At 38.4% G+C, this 15,270-nt stretch overlaps 1 protein-coding gene across 7 annotated transcripts in view; it reads left to right on the top strand.

Moving 5' to 3' along the window:
- RPS6KC1 (ribosomal protein S6 kinase C1) overlaps nt 1-15,270 on the top strand; it is a 198,296-nt gene that overhangs the window by 154,146 nt on the left and 28,880 nt on the right. For all 7 annotated transcript variants that reach the window (XM_035010534.1, XM_035010535.1, XM_035010538.1 and 4 more), the window contains 3 exons: nt 1,297-1,429; nt 12,185-13,783; nt 14,055-14,144. In XM_035010534.1, the coding sequence (XP_034866425.1) occupies nt 1,297-1,429; nt 12,185-13,783; nt 14,055-14,144 (1,822 nt within the window). The remainder of the gene's footprint in view (nt 1-1,296; nt 1,430-12,184; nt 13,784-14,054; nt 14,145-15,270) is intronic.

Raw genomic sequence — 15,270 nt, forward strand, 5'->3', positions numbered from 1 at the left:
GGTATTTGGGAAAGTGTTATCTACATCCCTGGTCCTATTTTTTTTTCTTTCTTTCTTTTTTTTTTTTTTTAATCTAAATTCAATTCTGTTTCTTTATATAACTCAATTTCTAACTAAATGAACAAGGAAAGAAAAACCCCTCGATTTTGTAATTTCAAAATTGAAATGGATTGTGACAGTACATATTCTAAAATATCCTAATTTAATAATTTCCATAGCATCTAGAAATAATTAATTTCAGATTAATTTTTTTTTTTTAAGATTTTATTTATTTATTTGAGAGAGAGAGAATGAGAGACAGAGAACATGAGAGGGAGGAGGGTCAGAGGGAGAAGCAGACTCCCTGCCAAGCAGGGAGCCCGATGCGGGACTCGATCCCGGGACTCCAGGATCATGACCTGGGCCGAAGGCAGTCGCTTAACCAACTGAGCCACCCAGGCACCCAATTTCAGATTAATTTTATATTTCTTTTTCAGATATTTTTTCTTTCTTTTTTTTTTTTTAAAGATTTTATTTATTTATTTGAGACAGAGAGAATGAGAGACAGAGAGCATGAGAGGGAGGAGGGTCAGAGGGAGAAGCAGACTCCCTGCCGAGCAGGGAGCCCGATGCGGGACTCGATCCCAGGACTCCAGGATCATGACCTGAGCTGAAGGCAGTCGCCTAACCAACTGAGCCACCCAGGCGCCCCAGATATTTTTTCTTTTATTTACAGCATGGCAATAGGTCACATTGACATATAACTGAAATGAATTTCTTTCTGCATATACTTTATCACTGGCATTTCTCCGGATTTTTCAATAGGGCTTTGACACCAGACACTACAGATACCTTGTTTCTTTGGAGAAGACTTAAAGTAGTCTTTATACTTTTTTGGCATAAATTTTTCAAATCTCCTGTTTAATCTAGGAATACCTTTTGTGTCTCAGAAATTTGAATGGTCTCACAGTGTCTACTGCTGTAAAGATATATATATATATGTAAAATAAAACTTAAGAAAAGGTCATAGAGAAATAACTGCGTGTCATCCTGATGACTTAGTTTGAGAGCATCTCTAATAAAAACACTGACCCACGTAATTGATTTTAATGGCAGCTTTGTGGCATCTTCCGTTCTCTGGATTCACGCCAGATGCCATCAGCAGAGCCTCCAGGGACTGAGGGGCATAGAGCAGCAGATGAGTGGTTTCTCTGAAGCCCAGAGTAACTCGGATAGATTAGTTTGGTTGATAAACACAGAGCACAGCAGGCTCCAAAGGCAACTGAGGGTACAACTGACCTTTTTGTTCTCTGTCAGGGTCTAAGGAAAAGCAGTGAATACAGCAGGAACAGAAAGACCATCATCCCCCGCTGTGTGCCCAACATGGTGTGTCTGCACAAGTACATCATTTCTGAGGAGTCCGTATTTCTTGTGCTGCAGCACGCAGAAGGTTAGTTTGTGGTTTAAATTGTTTACAGAGCAAAGAATGTCATCTGCTTAGCTTTTCAGTGTCTATAATGCCCTTTTTACGTCCGGCATCGCGTGGGCAGATAAAACATACGAAACACATGTAAGAAACTGTTTTCCTCATTCCTCCACTCTCTGAGTTGTGAGGGAAAATGAACACCCAGGTGAACAGCAGATTTCATTTGAACTACAGTAACATTCTTAGATATACATAACTACTTACTTTCTCCTCGAATTGAGTTACTGTGATGATGAGCACATTAAGGTGAATGTGTGCTAAAAGAGCTAGGTTTGGTCTTAGGCATTTTATTTTGTTCTCTATTCTCTGCTAAAAGGATACATTAGTGTTAGATGACGAAAGTAAAAAGCATCCCCTGAAGAATTAATTAATTACCTCCTTTTTTAGAATGCATGGGTATTTGCTCAACATCTGACATTACCTAGTTATTCTGATCCGGGTTTTTACGAATACAGCCATTGGCATCACATATGGGTACAAAGCAGAGGCCTGGTGCTCTGCCTTCAGACTATTTATGAAATTTCAGCTCATGGTAGTGGGAACAGGTGGCAAAAAAATACTATGTTTTGATTTGTTTTCGCCCTTTAACACCTGAATTTAAATAAATAGTCTTTTATTTAGAATGACTGAATACAGCATATAAATATAAATCCACATAATAAATAACTACCTTTTGGCCTGAAGAGGTGTTTTTAAAATAGTAAAAAAAAAAATTTAAATTGTTTTCCATGTTTCATGAAGGTGTTATTTTTATTTTTACATTACTGAGAATAAAGAACTGTTGTGTTTTACTAATAGGCTTGACATTTGAATTTAATGCATTTTCCCAGGAAAATGAGTCATTGCTTTGTGGAATGAGGTCTTTTATGATAACTAATGCAAGATTTTTGACGGGGGCAATAAACTATTAATATTGTTTATTATGAAGTACAGCACAAGATAACTACAGATGGAGGGAAGACCTCCATATGTAGTATTTAATAGGAAATTCAGAAGGGGCTCCATGGTCTCTCAGGTATTAAGAGAGTTAATTGCGTGTGTGAATCGGATAACTAATTCACCTTTGTTCAGACATTATAGACAGCTTTTATCTGAGGATACCAGTGCATTACAGACATTATTGAATTAGAGGTCATGTCATCTGATAGCGAAATACAGCCACCTCTGGTGTGGAACAAAATAACTTGCGTAGTAATAATCCATAATAATTTAGAACAAGGTCAGTAGGATGAATGTAATTATAGTCAATATTCTATTACCCAGTGTGGATTATTCATGTTGGAGATTATCTGTGGCAAATTTTCGGTTCTAGTTTGCCTCTGCTATTCGCAGCTTCTTCCTGCTCTTTCTCTTCCTTCTCTAGAACACACTTCAGTTTTTCTTCTGCCATCTGCTCACTTTCTCTTATACTCCTTAAAGCTGATATTTCAACTAATTTTACTTTAATACTGAGAAAATCTTTATAATCTCTTTGAAAGCCGTATGTCTAGATTTAGATGATCTTTACCAAACTCTTTTTTCCTTTATTGTTGGCCACAGCTGACTTTGAATGGCTACATGATATTGAATTTGTCCTGGATGATTTAAACTTGGTGGGGGAGGATCTCTTTTTGACTGTTGATTTCAGGTGTCTACTGTTTGATTATAAGCAGATTTTTATAACACAAAGATATTAAATTATAGTGCAAACAGGGACTCTAGGTTCATTTAATGTTCTGCAAATTTATTGAGCATGTATTGTGTACTAGACTCTCTCTTTGGTGAACAAGACAGGAAGAGAGCTTGCCCCTTTGAAACTTACATTCTTGTGACGAGTCAAACAGAAAACCAAAAAGCACGATAATATGGACTAATAATAGGGACCGCACTGGTTTCTAACACAGCGATCTTTAAAAAAGAACGACTGGGGGACTACTTTAGATGAGGTAGTCAAGGGAGCCTGCTCCAAAAAGGTGACATTTAAGAGGAGTTTTAAATGACAAAAGAAATAACCATTTGGATGTAATTGGGAAGCGCATTCTAGGTACAGGGATCAGTGTAAGAAATCAAAGGCAAAACAGTATCTGATGAACAAGAAAGGAGACCATTTGGTTGGAGTGTAGTAGGCGAGGGCAGTCGTGGTATATGAGGCTCTTGGGGAAGTAGGCAGGAGTCTTGTACTGCAGGGAAAGGACTTTGGCTTTTATTCAAGTGCATTGGGAAACCAGTGGATATCTAAAGCAGGGGCAAGAGCTGATTTACGTTTTAAAAAGATCACTCTGGCTGTTGTATAGGGAATGGATTATCAACAGGCAAGGAAGAGTAAACAAGCAGCGAATAGTCTAGACAAGAGGTGATGATGGCATGGCTTTCTGGTCTTCTAGCCGCTGTGCTTTGAGGGTAGACTCAGTGGAACCTGTGATAGATTCTGGGTTAGGGAGAGAAGAATTTAGGTGAATTTTTTGGCTTTAGCTTGAGCAGTCAGGTGAACTGTATGATGGGCAGTATGCTATCTTTTACATATTAGTGGTATTTGTTACCTCTGTGAATTAGAAGTTGTGCATATATCATACACACATTACTTTTATATGTGTAAATAGCTATTCCTGAAAAATAAGTGTTGAACAATTGTTTTCTCTAACATGAATGCTTGAATACTTATGATCTGTGGCTTTAGCTTCCTTCTGCTTATAGGACTATTCAAGATTCACGTAAGTCTCTTGGACTCATTTTCTTTCAATTTTTAATTCATTTAGTCAGAAATATATTGGTGCTTACTGGGATACAGGCTTGGTTCTAACATGGCAGTGAACAAAACTGATGAAGACTTTGTCCACATGGAGCTTACATTGAGAGGCAGAACAGACAATAAGCAAATACATAAGTAAATATGTGTTGGATGGAGATAAATTGTATGGCGAAAAGTTAAATAAAAGACGGGTAAAGGGGATGCCAGAAGGGTGAGGTGGGGGTTACTAATTTAACTAGAGTGGTCACCTCATTAAGAAAGGGACGTTGGGCCAGTGACCTGAAGGAAGTGAGAGGGGGAGCATTGTGGCTATGTGAGGGAAGAGTATCTCATTAAGAGAGAACAAATAGGCTTGAAGCCAAGAGTATACTTGGGGTATAAGAAACAGCAAGGTTACTGTGGCTGGAGCAGAATGGGAAGAACTTGGAGGTGGGGAGGCAGGTGGGAAGATCCTCTGTGGTCTTAATAGGCCACTTTAGGAACTTGATTTTATTTTATTATTATTATTTTTTTTGAGAGCACATGCAGGGTTAGGGGGCAGAGGGAGAGAGAGAGAATCTCAAGTGGGCTCCATGCCCAGTGTGGAGCTCAGTGAGGGGCTTGATCTCACAACCCTGAGATCGTGACCGAAATCAAGAGTCAGACCCTTAACCGACTGAACCACTCAGGTGCCCCAAGAACTTGATTTTTACTCTGAGTAGATAGGAAGTGATTGAGGGATATTGAGCAGAGGAGTGACAAGATAGGGATCACTCTGGCTGCTTTGTGGAAAATGTAGTCTAGGAGGGCAAAGGCAAAAGCAGGAGACCAGTTGGAAGTTTTTGCAGCAATCCAGGTGAAAATAATTGTGGTTTGCACAAAGCGTTAGTGGTAGAGGCGGTGAGAAATGGTCATTCGATTCTGAATCTATTTTGAAGATAGAACTGACATAATTCTGCTTTACACGCCTGCAAGGTTTTTGGCTCACAGAACTGAAAGAATGGAGTTCTCATTTACTAAGATGGGGAAAGCTGTGGGAGGCGTGGATTTAGAGGAAGAAAATCAGGGATTCAGTTTTGGACTTGTGAGTTTGAGATGCTTCTGAAATGTCCAGGTGGTGTTCAGTAGGCAGTTGGATATACCAGACAGGATTTTAGGAGAGAGATTGAAAATGTTTATTGTTCCTATAAATGAATCCCTTATTTTAACTCTGGAGAAGAAAAGGTGAGAAAACAATTGTATTCAGTCCAGGCCACTTGTGTTATTAAAACTTTAAGTTCCTAAGATTAGGGATTATGTCATTTTCATCATCTGTATCCCAGCATTTAGCAGAATACTTGGTACATAGAAGATGTTCAGTGTATAACTGCTGAATACTGAGCAGGTCAGAGAAAAGGTGAAATGCCTAGGTTAGAAGGAATGCCTGCAGGTGTGGGTACACCGGATAGGTAGGGGATGGGAAAGAGTTTTGTCCCAAGTTACTTGGGGACCCAAGGGGTGAAATGATTCTCTTTTTATTAACTAGTTTTTTTAAATTATGAAATATATAAGGCAATACATTTGAACTATATAAAGTAAAAATAAAACTCTCCCTTCCTAGTCACTTTAATACCCAGTTCTGCTCTCTAGAAATAGGGGAAATTTTCCAATGTGTATAAACATATACTCCCTACCTGTCTGGTTAAATAAAATGGATCTTACATATTGTTCTATGGCTTGTTTTCTTCCCCCATCTTAACAATATACCTTGGACAACTTTCCTTGTCAGTACATACAGGTCTGCATTAAGAGAGACCAGTGTAGTGATTAAAAACAAGGATTCTAGAGCCAGACTACGTTAGTTTGTGTGACCTGGGGCAAGGTATCTAGTGTTTTTGTTCTTCCATTTCCTTATCTATAAAATAGGGATGATAATTATCTACCTTATACAGTTGATGTGAGGATTAAGTAGTTGATATATGTAAAACACTTAGTGCCTGGTAAACATTGTGTAAGTATTTGCAAATGTTGCTGTTGTGGTTTTGAATAAAGAATATTTGGTTGTACCGATATTATAATTTATTTAACTACTCCCTTATTAATTGGTGTTTAAATTGTTTCTAGTACCCTTTCCTGTATATCTTTGTGTATTTTTGTTTTCTTTTTTTGAGAACTATTTATAGCATGAATTTCTTCACGTAGAATTTAGAATTGGTGGTTCAAAAAATGATTTTGATCATTGTTCCAGCAGTATTTTATCGTACATATTAAAGTCAAGTCCTAATTCTGGGCAAGCAAATTTAACAAATATTCTTTGCAATCTTTCAGAAAACCAATAAATTAAAATTTAATGAGAGACAAAGAGTTTTTACTAAACTTTATTAACTGCTAATTTCATAGCTTAAAATGGCTAATATCTCCAAGTTTTATATGCTTCAGTGAGGCTTACAAAGGTGTCATTTGTATTTCTAAAGTGTTCAAAATTGTAAGTATGTTAGGTATTTTCTTTTTTTTTTATGTTAGGTATTTTCTACTTATATTTTGAGATTTAGCAATAACAGGGTTTTTTAAAGGATAACTTTTTTTTTTTTTAAGATTTTATTTATTTATTTGACAGAGAGATAGAGAGCACAAGTAGACAGAGTGGCAGGGAGAGGGAGAAGCAGGCTGGGAGCCGGACATGGGGCTCGGTCCCAGGATCCCAGGATCATGACCTGAGCTGAAAGCAGCCGCTTAACCGACTGAGCCACCCAGGCGCCCCAAGGATAATATTTTTAATGTTACAATAATGATGTTGACATTTGTGTAAGTTTATCTGTTAGGCCTGATCTTAATTCAGTAGAAAGTAAAACACGCTCAACTTTTGTGGGTGAGAAATTTCAAAGGAAATAATGTGTTCTTATAAGTTTTGTGATTTTCATGATTTTGTAATTGGAAGAAAGTATGGGCTAGGACCAAAATTTTGTTTCCATAGTTCCATATCAAACATTAAATTTAACTGGGCACCCAGCAAAGAATGGAAAGGGGCTAAAACGGATTCATTCTCTCTTGAAAAATGCAGTTTTTTTTTTTTTTTAAGATTTTATTTATTTATTTGACAGAGAGAGACACAGCGAGAGAGGGAACACTAGCAAGGGGAGTGGGAGAGGGAGAAGCAGGTTTTATTTATTTATTTTTTTCAAAGATTTTATTTATTATTTGACAGAGAGAGAATGAGAGAGAGAGAGCACATGAGAGGGGGGAGGGTCAGAGGGAGAAGCAGACTCCCTGCTGAGCAGGGAGCCCGATGCGGGACTCAATCCAGGGACTCCAGGATCATGACCTGAGCCGAAGGCAGTCACTTAACCGACTGAGCCACCCAGGCGCCCAGAAGCAGGCTTTCTGATGAGCAGGGAGCCCGATGTGGGGCTCGATCCCAGGACCCTGGGATCACGACCTGAGCCGAAGGCAGACGCTTAAGGACTGAGCCACCCAGGCGCCCAGAAAAATGCAGTTTTTTTACAACTCACTTTAGGGTACTTGTTTAGGTTAGGAACAAATGTCATAAAGAAAGTGCCAATCATCACATTTAAAAATTCTATGTAATAATGAGAAGAATGGAAATTAAGGGAGATGCCATATTTGACTAATCAAATTGGTCAGCTTGCTAACATCCAATAAAGGCAAGTTGCTATGAAGGTGGCATTAATACACATTGCTTATAGGAGTGGATTCTGGTACAGCCTTTCTGTAAAGCAGTTTCACAACATGTATCAGAAGCATTAAACATATTCATGCTTTTTGATCCAGTCTTTTCATTTCTGGGATTCTGTCCTGATGAAATTATCAGGGATGTCAAGTACTTCCATGTAAAAAGTACATATTATTTTAATAGTAAAAGATTGGAAACAATGTAAATATCCAACAATAGATGAACACTTAAATACCTCATAATATCCATCACATGGATATGCTATATAGCCATCGAAGTTCATAGTCTCCTGAAAATTAGAAAATGTTTATGATGTGATGTTAGTCACAGATAAAACGTCTGAAAATAAATGTACAAATAGTTAATAGTGCTTTTAAAAAAGATTTATCCATTTATTTGAGAGAGAGGGGGAGAGAGGGTGTGAGTGCACATGCACGAATGTTGGGTAGGGCAGAGGGGAGAGAATCCTAAGCAGACTTCCCGCTGAGCATGGAGCCCAATGTGGGGCTGGATCCCATGATCCGTGAGATCATGACCTGAGCCAAAATCAAGAGTTGAACACTTAACCAACTGAGCCACCCAGGCGCCTGTAGTTAATACTGTTTATAGGTGATTTGTATTTGAATTTTTCTCTTCTGTTCTTTTCTGTATTTAACTTTTTTGAAACCATATGAAACCATGTATTTGTTTTAAAGCAGGAAGAAAGCATGACCCAAAATAATGATACTATTAATATTTATAGACCCATATTCTTTTTTTTTTTTTTAAAGATTTTATTTATTTATTTTGAGAGAGAGAATGACACAGAGAGAGAGAGCATGAGATGGAGGATCAGAGGGAGAAGCAGACTCCCTGACCCTTATTCTTAAAAGATTTTCAAAATACTTGGAAAGATGTCTTTTTATAACCTGATTTAATAAATATTTATTTAATACATACTATTTTACATGCTAGGCAGAATCCTTTCCTTGTAGTTATGAAGACCCTGCAGTCTGGTAAAGGAGATGGTAAAAGTATGGGCGTATAAAAGTAATATTAATATGAAACAGAATGTCTTAAATGTTGTAAGAGAGACTAAGTGATATAAAAGATTCAGAGAATCTGAATCCACTGAGGGGATGCCAAAAAATTGGTAAAAGAAAACAAATTCTGAGGGACTGTCAAGAATGGTTAGGATTTTGACAAGTAGATATTGGAGAAACTAGTAAGAAAAAAAAAAATTCTTGAAGTGGTAGGTATAGTTTGAGCAAAAGCCCAGGATGGGTTATATTTGGAGAAATCCAATTCAGATGGATTATTTGGTGAGTTGAAGGGGAGGACCAAATCATAGCTTGACACATTATATTTACTGAGGGGTTCAAGCCTCTGTGGAGTTGGTACATACATCATTAAGTAGATGGAGGGGATTTGGGTTCTTGAATGGAGAAATAATGTAAGATCTGTGCTAAAATGGAAGATTAATTGGGCAGCAATTAGTGTGATAGAATGATACAGAAAGCAGTTAAAGCAGGGATCTAGTTGGAGCTGTGAAGTTATTCCAAGAAGCAGACTGGCCAAAGGAATCAGTAGAAGAGGAAGACTCCATGAAGCATTATGGACATATCTTACAGGACTTGGAAACTTGCCCAAAAGAACAAGGGAGAAAAAATAATCTAAGCTTGGTCCAAAGCTTTTTTGCCAGAGTGGCTTGGAGGTCAGAAAGAGGAAGTGATCTGGGGGGGCGGGGTGGGTGGAGAAAGAATCGAAGCACATTGAATTTTCTATTTCAGCACTTCATCCAGGTGAAATTGGCCTAAGAACGAATGAAACTTTTCTTAGAACTTTACTGGGTACCGTTTCTTGCTGTTACTAGAACTTTGCAACTGCAAAGACTGTCTACTTTGTGTTGGCACATCTCTCATTTTGATGAGTTATCACTGAGTTAAAGCAGCACTGACTGTCTGTTGTGTCCTGCACACTGTTTAGGCAGTAGATAGAAAGATGGAAGTGACGGTCCTGTCTTCACAGTAGTCCCCACCTAGGAGAATGGACACGACACACGTTGTTTCAGGTGGATTGTGTACAAGAACCCAGCTCCAGGTTCAGGCTTTATTGTTAGTGTGCCACAACAGACGTATTTGTGATCAGAGGAGTGTGGCTATTGCTGTCAAATGACGAACAAAAGATGGAATCAACGCGTAGCTTCTTTTGTGAGTTTCAAAGCTATATATGAACCTTAAATTCTATTTGAATGTGGGGGAATATGAAATGCTAAGTATAATCTAACGAGGACAGAAAGTTAGCTAAGAAAAATGAGAGGGGAAAAGTTAAACACCATAATGTCCAGTACTACTAATTATTATCAAAATGGGAGAAAACTGTTAACTGGGTCACAGGGAGAGGCGATGTCTGAGTATCTTAGGATTAATATTATGACAGCTACCCTTTATTATACATTTACTTTGTAGTGGGCACAGTACTCGGGGCGGGGGGCTTTATGTATTTACTGAGTTCCTCTAAATGAAGTGAAATGCCAAGTACAAAAAGATTTTTTTGGGTGCTTCCACTGACCTTTTTATACATATAATTGACTGTTGGAGATGATTTCTCTTAAGATTGTTACCCTTGGTATAGGATGCTTAATAAAGACATTAAAAATGTGCTGGAAAAAAAATTGCCTTCTCCATGTTAATAGAGGGATTCATTTTTAACACATTATTTCCCATTTTTGGAAGCTACAGTTATATATTCACAGAGGATGCATCTGCAATTATTGTTTGTAAGATTTTTAGATCAGATTTAACTTCTTGTAATACAGTAAAGCTTTGGTAGGTTTTTGATACTTAAACAGGTATTTGTTGAAAGATTCTAGTGAGCAAAACAGGTTGAGTTCTTAATGGTTAAAATAACACAAAAGAAAAACAAGGTGAAATAACTAACAAGTATTGCTGGTAAAACATCAGATTCCTTTGATTTCTTTGAAATTGATTATTATGATTTTACTTTTCTGTAGGTTTCTCGTATATATCAGAATACAAAACTGGAATTACAATAGCCAGCCTCATTAATGGCTGCCCAATTAATTTTCCTCAATTGCTTTACTAGGTCTTATTATACCATATATGATGTATATGGGGGGAATGGGAAAAATGTTATTAGTATGTCATTTACAATGGCATAATTATATACCAGATGCCATATCTCCCCTCTAGTCTTGGACTGGGCATTTTCTTTCTTTCTTTCTTTTTTTTTAAGATTTTATTTATTTGACAGAGAGACACAGTGAGAGAGGGAACACAAGCAGCGGGAGTGGGAGAGGGAGAAGCAGGCTTCCCGCGGAGCAGGGAGCCCAATGCGGGGCTCGATCCCAGGACCCTGGGATCATGACCTGAGCTGAAGGCAGACGCTTAACGATGAGCCACCCAGGCGCCCCGGACTGGGCATTTCCAAAATGGAATAATATTGTTAGTTTTTGCTCCCTATAGTATATACAGTTTTAAGCAGCACTTATTTATGTATTTCCACTTGGCCAAGGGACCATGCTTCAAAAAATTATTACATGAACAGCTCAGAACATAATCAGATGTTTCAACAGCTAAATCATATTTATTTTATTTTATTTATTTTATTTTTATTTTTTTATTTTTTTATTATTTTTTAAAGATTTTATTTATTTATTTGACAGAGAGAGAGCGAGAGCAGGAACACAAGCAGGGGGAGTGGGAGAGGGAGAAGCAGGCTTCCCGCTGAGCAGGGAGCCCGATGTGGGTCTCGATCCCAGGACCCTGGGACCATGACCTGAGCCGAAGGCAGACGCTTAACGACTGAGCCACCCAGGCGCCCCTTATTTTATTTTTTTTTAAAGATTTATTTATTTATTTGAGAGAGCGAGAATGAGAGAGAATACATGAGAGGGGGGAGGGTCAGAGGGAGAAGCAGGCTCCTCGCTGAGCAGGGAGCCCGATGCGGGACTCGATCCCGGGACTCCAGGATCATGACCTGAGCTGAAGGCAGTTGCTTAACCAACTGAGCCACCCAGGCGCCCGCTAAATCATATTTAAAGCAATGTTCCAGCTGTGGGATTTCATATTAGTATTTGTTAAACTAATTTCAAAGGGAGAAGTAGGTTGTCATTTAAAAGATAATTGGTATCAGGAGATATGTTTAAAACTATACTCAGTAGTCAGCAATAACAAGAAAACATGTAATTAAAATGCTTGTTTTATAGCATACTTGATATTAATGGGTATCATTGACTTGCTTTTGGTTGATTATTAGAATACTCTTTGTTTTTCTAAGGGCTTCAATAAGTAACCATTATTTTGGGGATCTTAAACATTTTTTTGGTTATACTTGTTCACAGGTGGCAAACTCTGGTCATATATCAGTAAGTTTCTAAACAGAAGCCCTGAAGAAAGCTTTGACATCAGGGAAGTGAAAAAATCCACACTTACTAAAGTTCACCTGCAACAGCCAACTTCTAGTCCTCAGGACAGCAGCAGCTTTGAATCCAGAGGAAGTGATGGTGGAGCCATGCTTAAAGTCCTGCCTTTGAAGACTAGTCTTACTCCAACCTCTCAAGATGATAGTAACCAAGACGAAGAAGGCCAAGATAGCTCTCCCAAATGGCCAGATTCTGGCTCAAGTTCAGAAGAAGAATGTACTACTAGTTATTTGACATTATGCAATGAATATGGGCAAGAAAAGATTGAACCAGGGTCATTGAATGAGGAGCCTTTCCTGAAGATTGGAGGGAGTGGTGTTGATACCAGAGTCATTGGAAACTTCCCAGCGCACCTTGCCGCCGACAGGCACAGCCCCAGCACCCAGCAGCACATAGCTCACGAGCTGCAGTTCTTCGCTGGAGACGATGATGTAGAAGCAGTTAGTTCGCCAAGAACGTCAGATTCCCTTAGTAGATCGAAAAACAGCCCCATGGAATTCTTTAGGATAGACAGTAAGGATAGCACTAGTGAACTGCTAGGCCTTGATTTTGGAGAAAAATTGTATAGTCTAAAGTCAGAGCCTTTGAAACCATTTTTCGCTCTTCCAGATGGAGACGGCACTTCCAGGAGTTTCAATGCTAGTGAAAGCAAGGTAGAGTTTATAGCTCAGGACACCATTAGCAGGGGCTCAGATGACTCTGTCCCAGTCATTTCTTTTAAAGATGCTGCTTTCAATGATGTCATTGGCACTGATGAAGGAAGGCCTGATCTTCTTGTAAATCTACCTGGTGAACTGGAGCCAACCAAAGATGGTGCCGCAGTGGGACCTACTAAGTTTACACAGACTAATATAGGCATAATTGAAAGTAAACTGTTGGAAGCCCCCGATGTTTTATGCCTTCGGCTTAGTACTGAACAATGCCAATCAAGTGAAGAACAAGGCACAGAGGAATTGAGTGATCCCTCTAGACCTAAATCCCAGAGTATAGCAGAGAAACACAATGCACAGGGGGATCTTGGGATGTTATTTGTAGCAGCTGCTGATCATAGTAGTTCAGGAGACGTGTCTTTGTTACACAGCTCAGATTCTAAGTTCCAAGGACTTGGAGTGGGGGAGTCGGCAGTAACTGCAAACAGCACAGAAGAAAGCTTATTCCATATTTCTGACCCACTCTCAGGTGCTAATGAATATAATGTAAACACAGAAACTTTAAAAACTGAAGAAGTATTGCTGTTTACAGATCAAACTGAGGATTTGCCTAAAGAGGAACTGACTTTATTTCAGAGACACCCAGAGACTAAGGGAGAGAGTGGATTAGCACTAGAAGGAGACAAGGAAATACATCAGATTTTTGAGGACCTTGATAAAAAATTAGCACTAAACTCCAGGTTTTACATCCCCGAGGGCTGCATTCAAAGATGGGCAGCTGAAATGGTGGTAGCCCTTGATGCTTTACATAGAGAGGGAATTGTGTGCCGCGATTTGAACCCAAACAACATCTTATTGAATGATAGAGGTCAGGAACTTTTGCAAATGCATTTCTTTTTATTCGCTGTTGCTTCCAATTAACTGAGTAGGCGTTTTATCTTGTAATTAGTATCTTCATTTCCTGTCTAGAGCTTCATTATCAGTGCGGCAAATTCACCCCCAGTAATAGCTTCTAGTACTTAATGATGCCATTATTCTTAATGATACTGTTTTTAGCTACAAAAGGAGTAATTACAGTTCACTTCTGCAGAAAATGGAAGAGAAAAATGTTTTGATTTCTCCTGTCGTTTTGTTTTTAGGACACATTCAGCTAACGTATTTTAGCAGGTGGAGTGAGGTTGAAGATTCCTGTGACAGCGATGCCATAGAGAGAATGTACTGTGCCCCAGGTTAGAGCAATCTCCTAAAATGGTTCACTTGAAAAAGTAGTTCAGCAGCTCTCTTTTCTTTACAGAAGTTGTATTTTTCACTCACAGTTCACATATATGTTGGCTTTGAGTATCTCTTTAATCCTTCAAAAAAGAAAATTTGGGGATTAAATCATTGTATATTGGTTTATCTACCCAATAGAGGTAGGGGTGTGTGTGTGTGTGTGTGTGTGTGTGTGTGTGTGTGTGTTGTTAAACAGGTTTGGACTTCTTTTAGAACTGACAGTGAATTCTGTCTTAGAAATGTCGTAACTTCTTAGTGTTTAGAAGGACCTTTAAATACCCCGAACCTCTTTAAATGGATGGTTTTATTAAGATAGGAGAGGGAGCCGACAAAAGGGGTAAAATTCCTAAGGATAAAAATGGATAAAATGAGGAATTAAAAAAAAAATGCTATATTGTGACTTCAGTGATGAGCCAAGCTGGCATTGGAGAGCAGATTTCAGAGTTCTTTCTATATCTGAGACATTTTAGGAAGCATGTTCATCTTGGCTTAAAGTAGCCAGTTTAGCCAAATATTTGACACAACAGGTTTCTCTTGCTCTTACTGTATTGTCTTTGTTTTTTTAAAAATTAGAGATTTACTTCTGGGGTGTGTTAGATCCTTTGCTGATAATTACAGGTCATTTAAGCATCTGAATTGGATTTGAGTTAGTGTGTCTCTGTCAGTGCAGATGGGGCTATATTTGAATCCAAAGTTCGTTCACCTTTTGCCTAGCTTTCAGCCTCTTTGGATGGTCAAAGTTGCTTCACTTGTCACCCCACTGGCTTTCAAAGGAGGTTCAAGCTGATTATGTTGACATGATCTGCTTAGTTGTTGATTAATACAGTATTTAATGCTCCTAGCTAACCAGTGTATTATTGATGCTAACATTGCTTCCCTGCATAATGGGAAATGATTATAATTAAGATTGAAAGAGCTATATTGTTTTTAGTTACAACCTTCATTGTTAAGAATTATTTCTGTATTGGGAAATAGCGAAGTTTTTCAACCTGTGAAGCAAATGTCCTAAAACTGTTTCCTGAAGACAATGATGTGGATTTTTTTTTCTTACTGTTACACCTTTTCCTTTCCACTTCCTTCCCT

The sequence above is a fragment of the Mirounga leonina genome, unplaced genomic scaffold (genome assembly GCF_011800145.1).
Source record: "Mirounga leonina isolate KUSES-001 unplaced genomic scaffold, KU_Mleo_1.0 Mir_154, whole genome shotgun sequence".
Classification (NCBI taxonomy): domain Eukaryota; kingdom Metazoa; phylum Chordata; class Mammalia; order Carnivora; family Phocidae; genus Mirounga; species Mirounga leonina.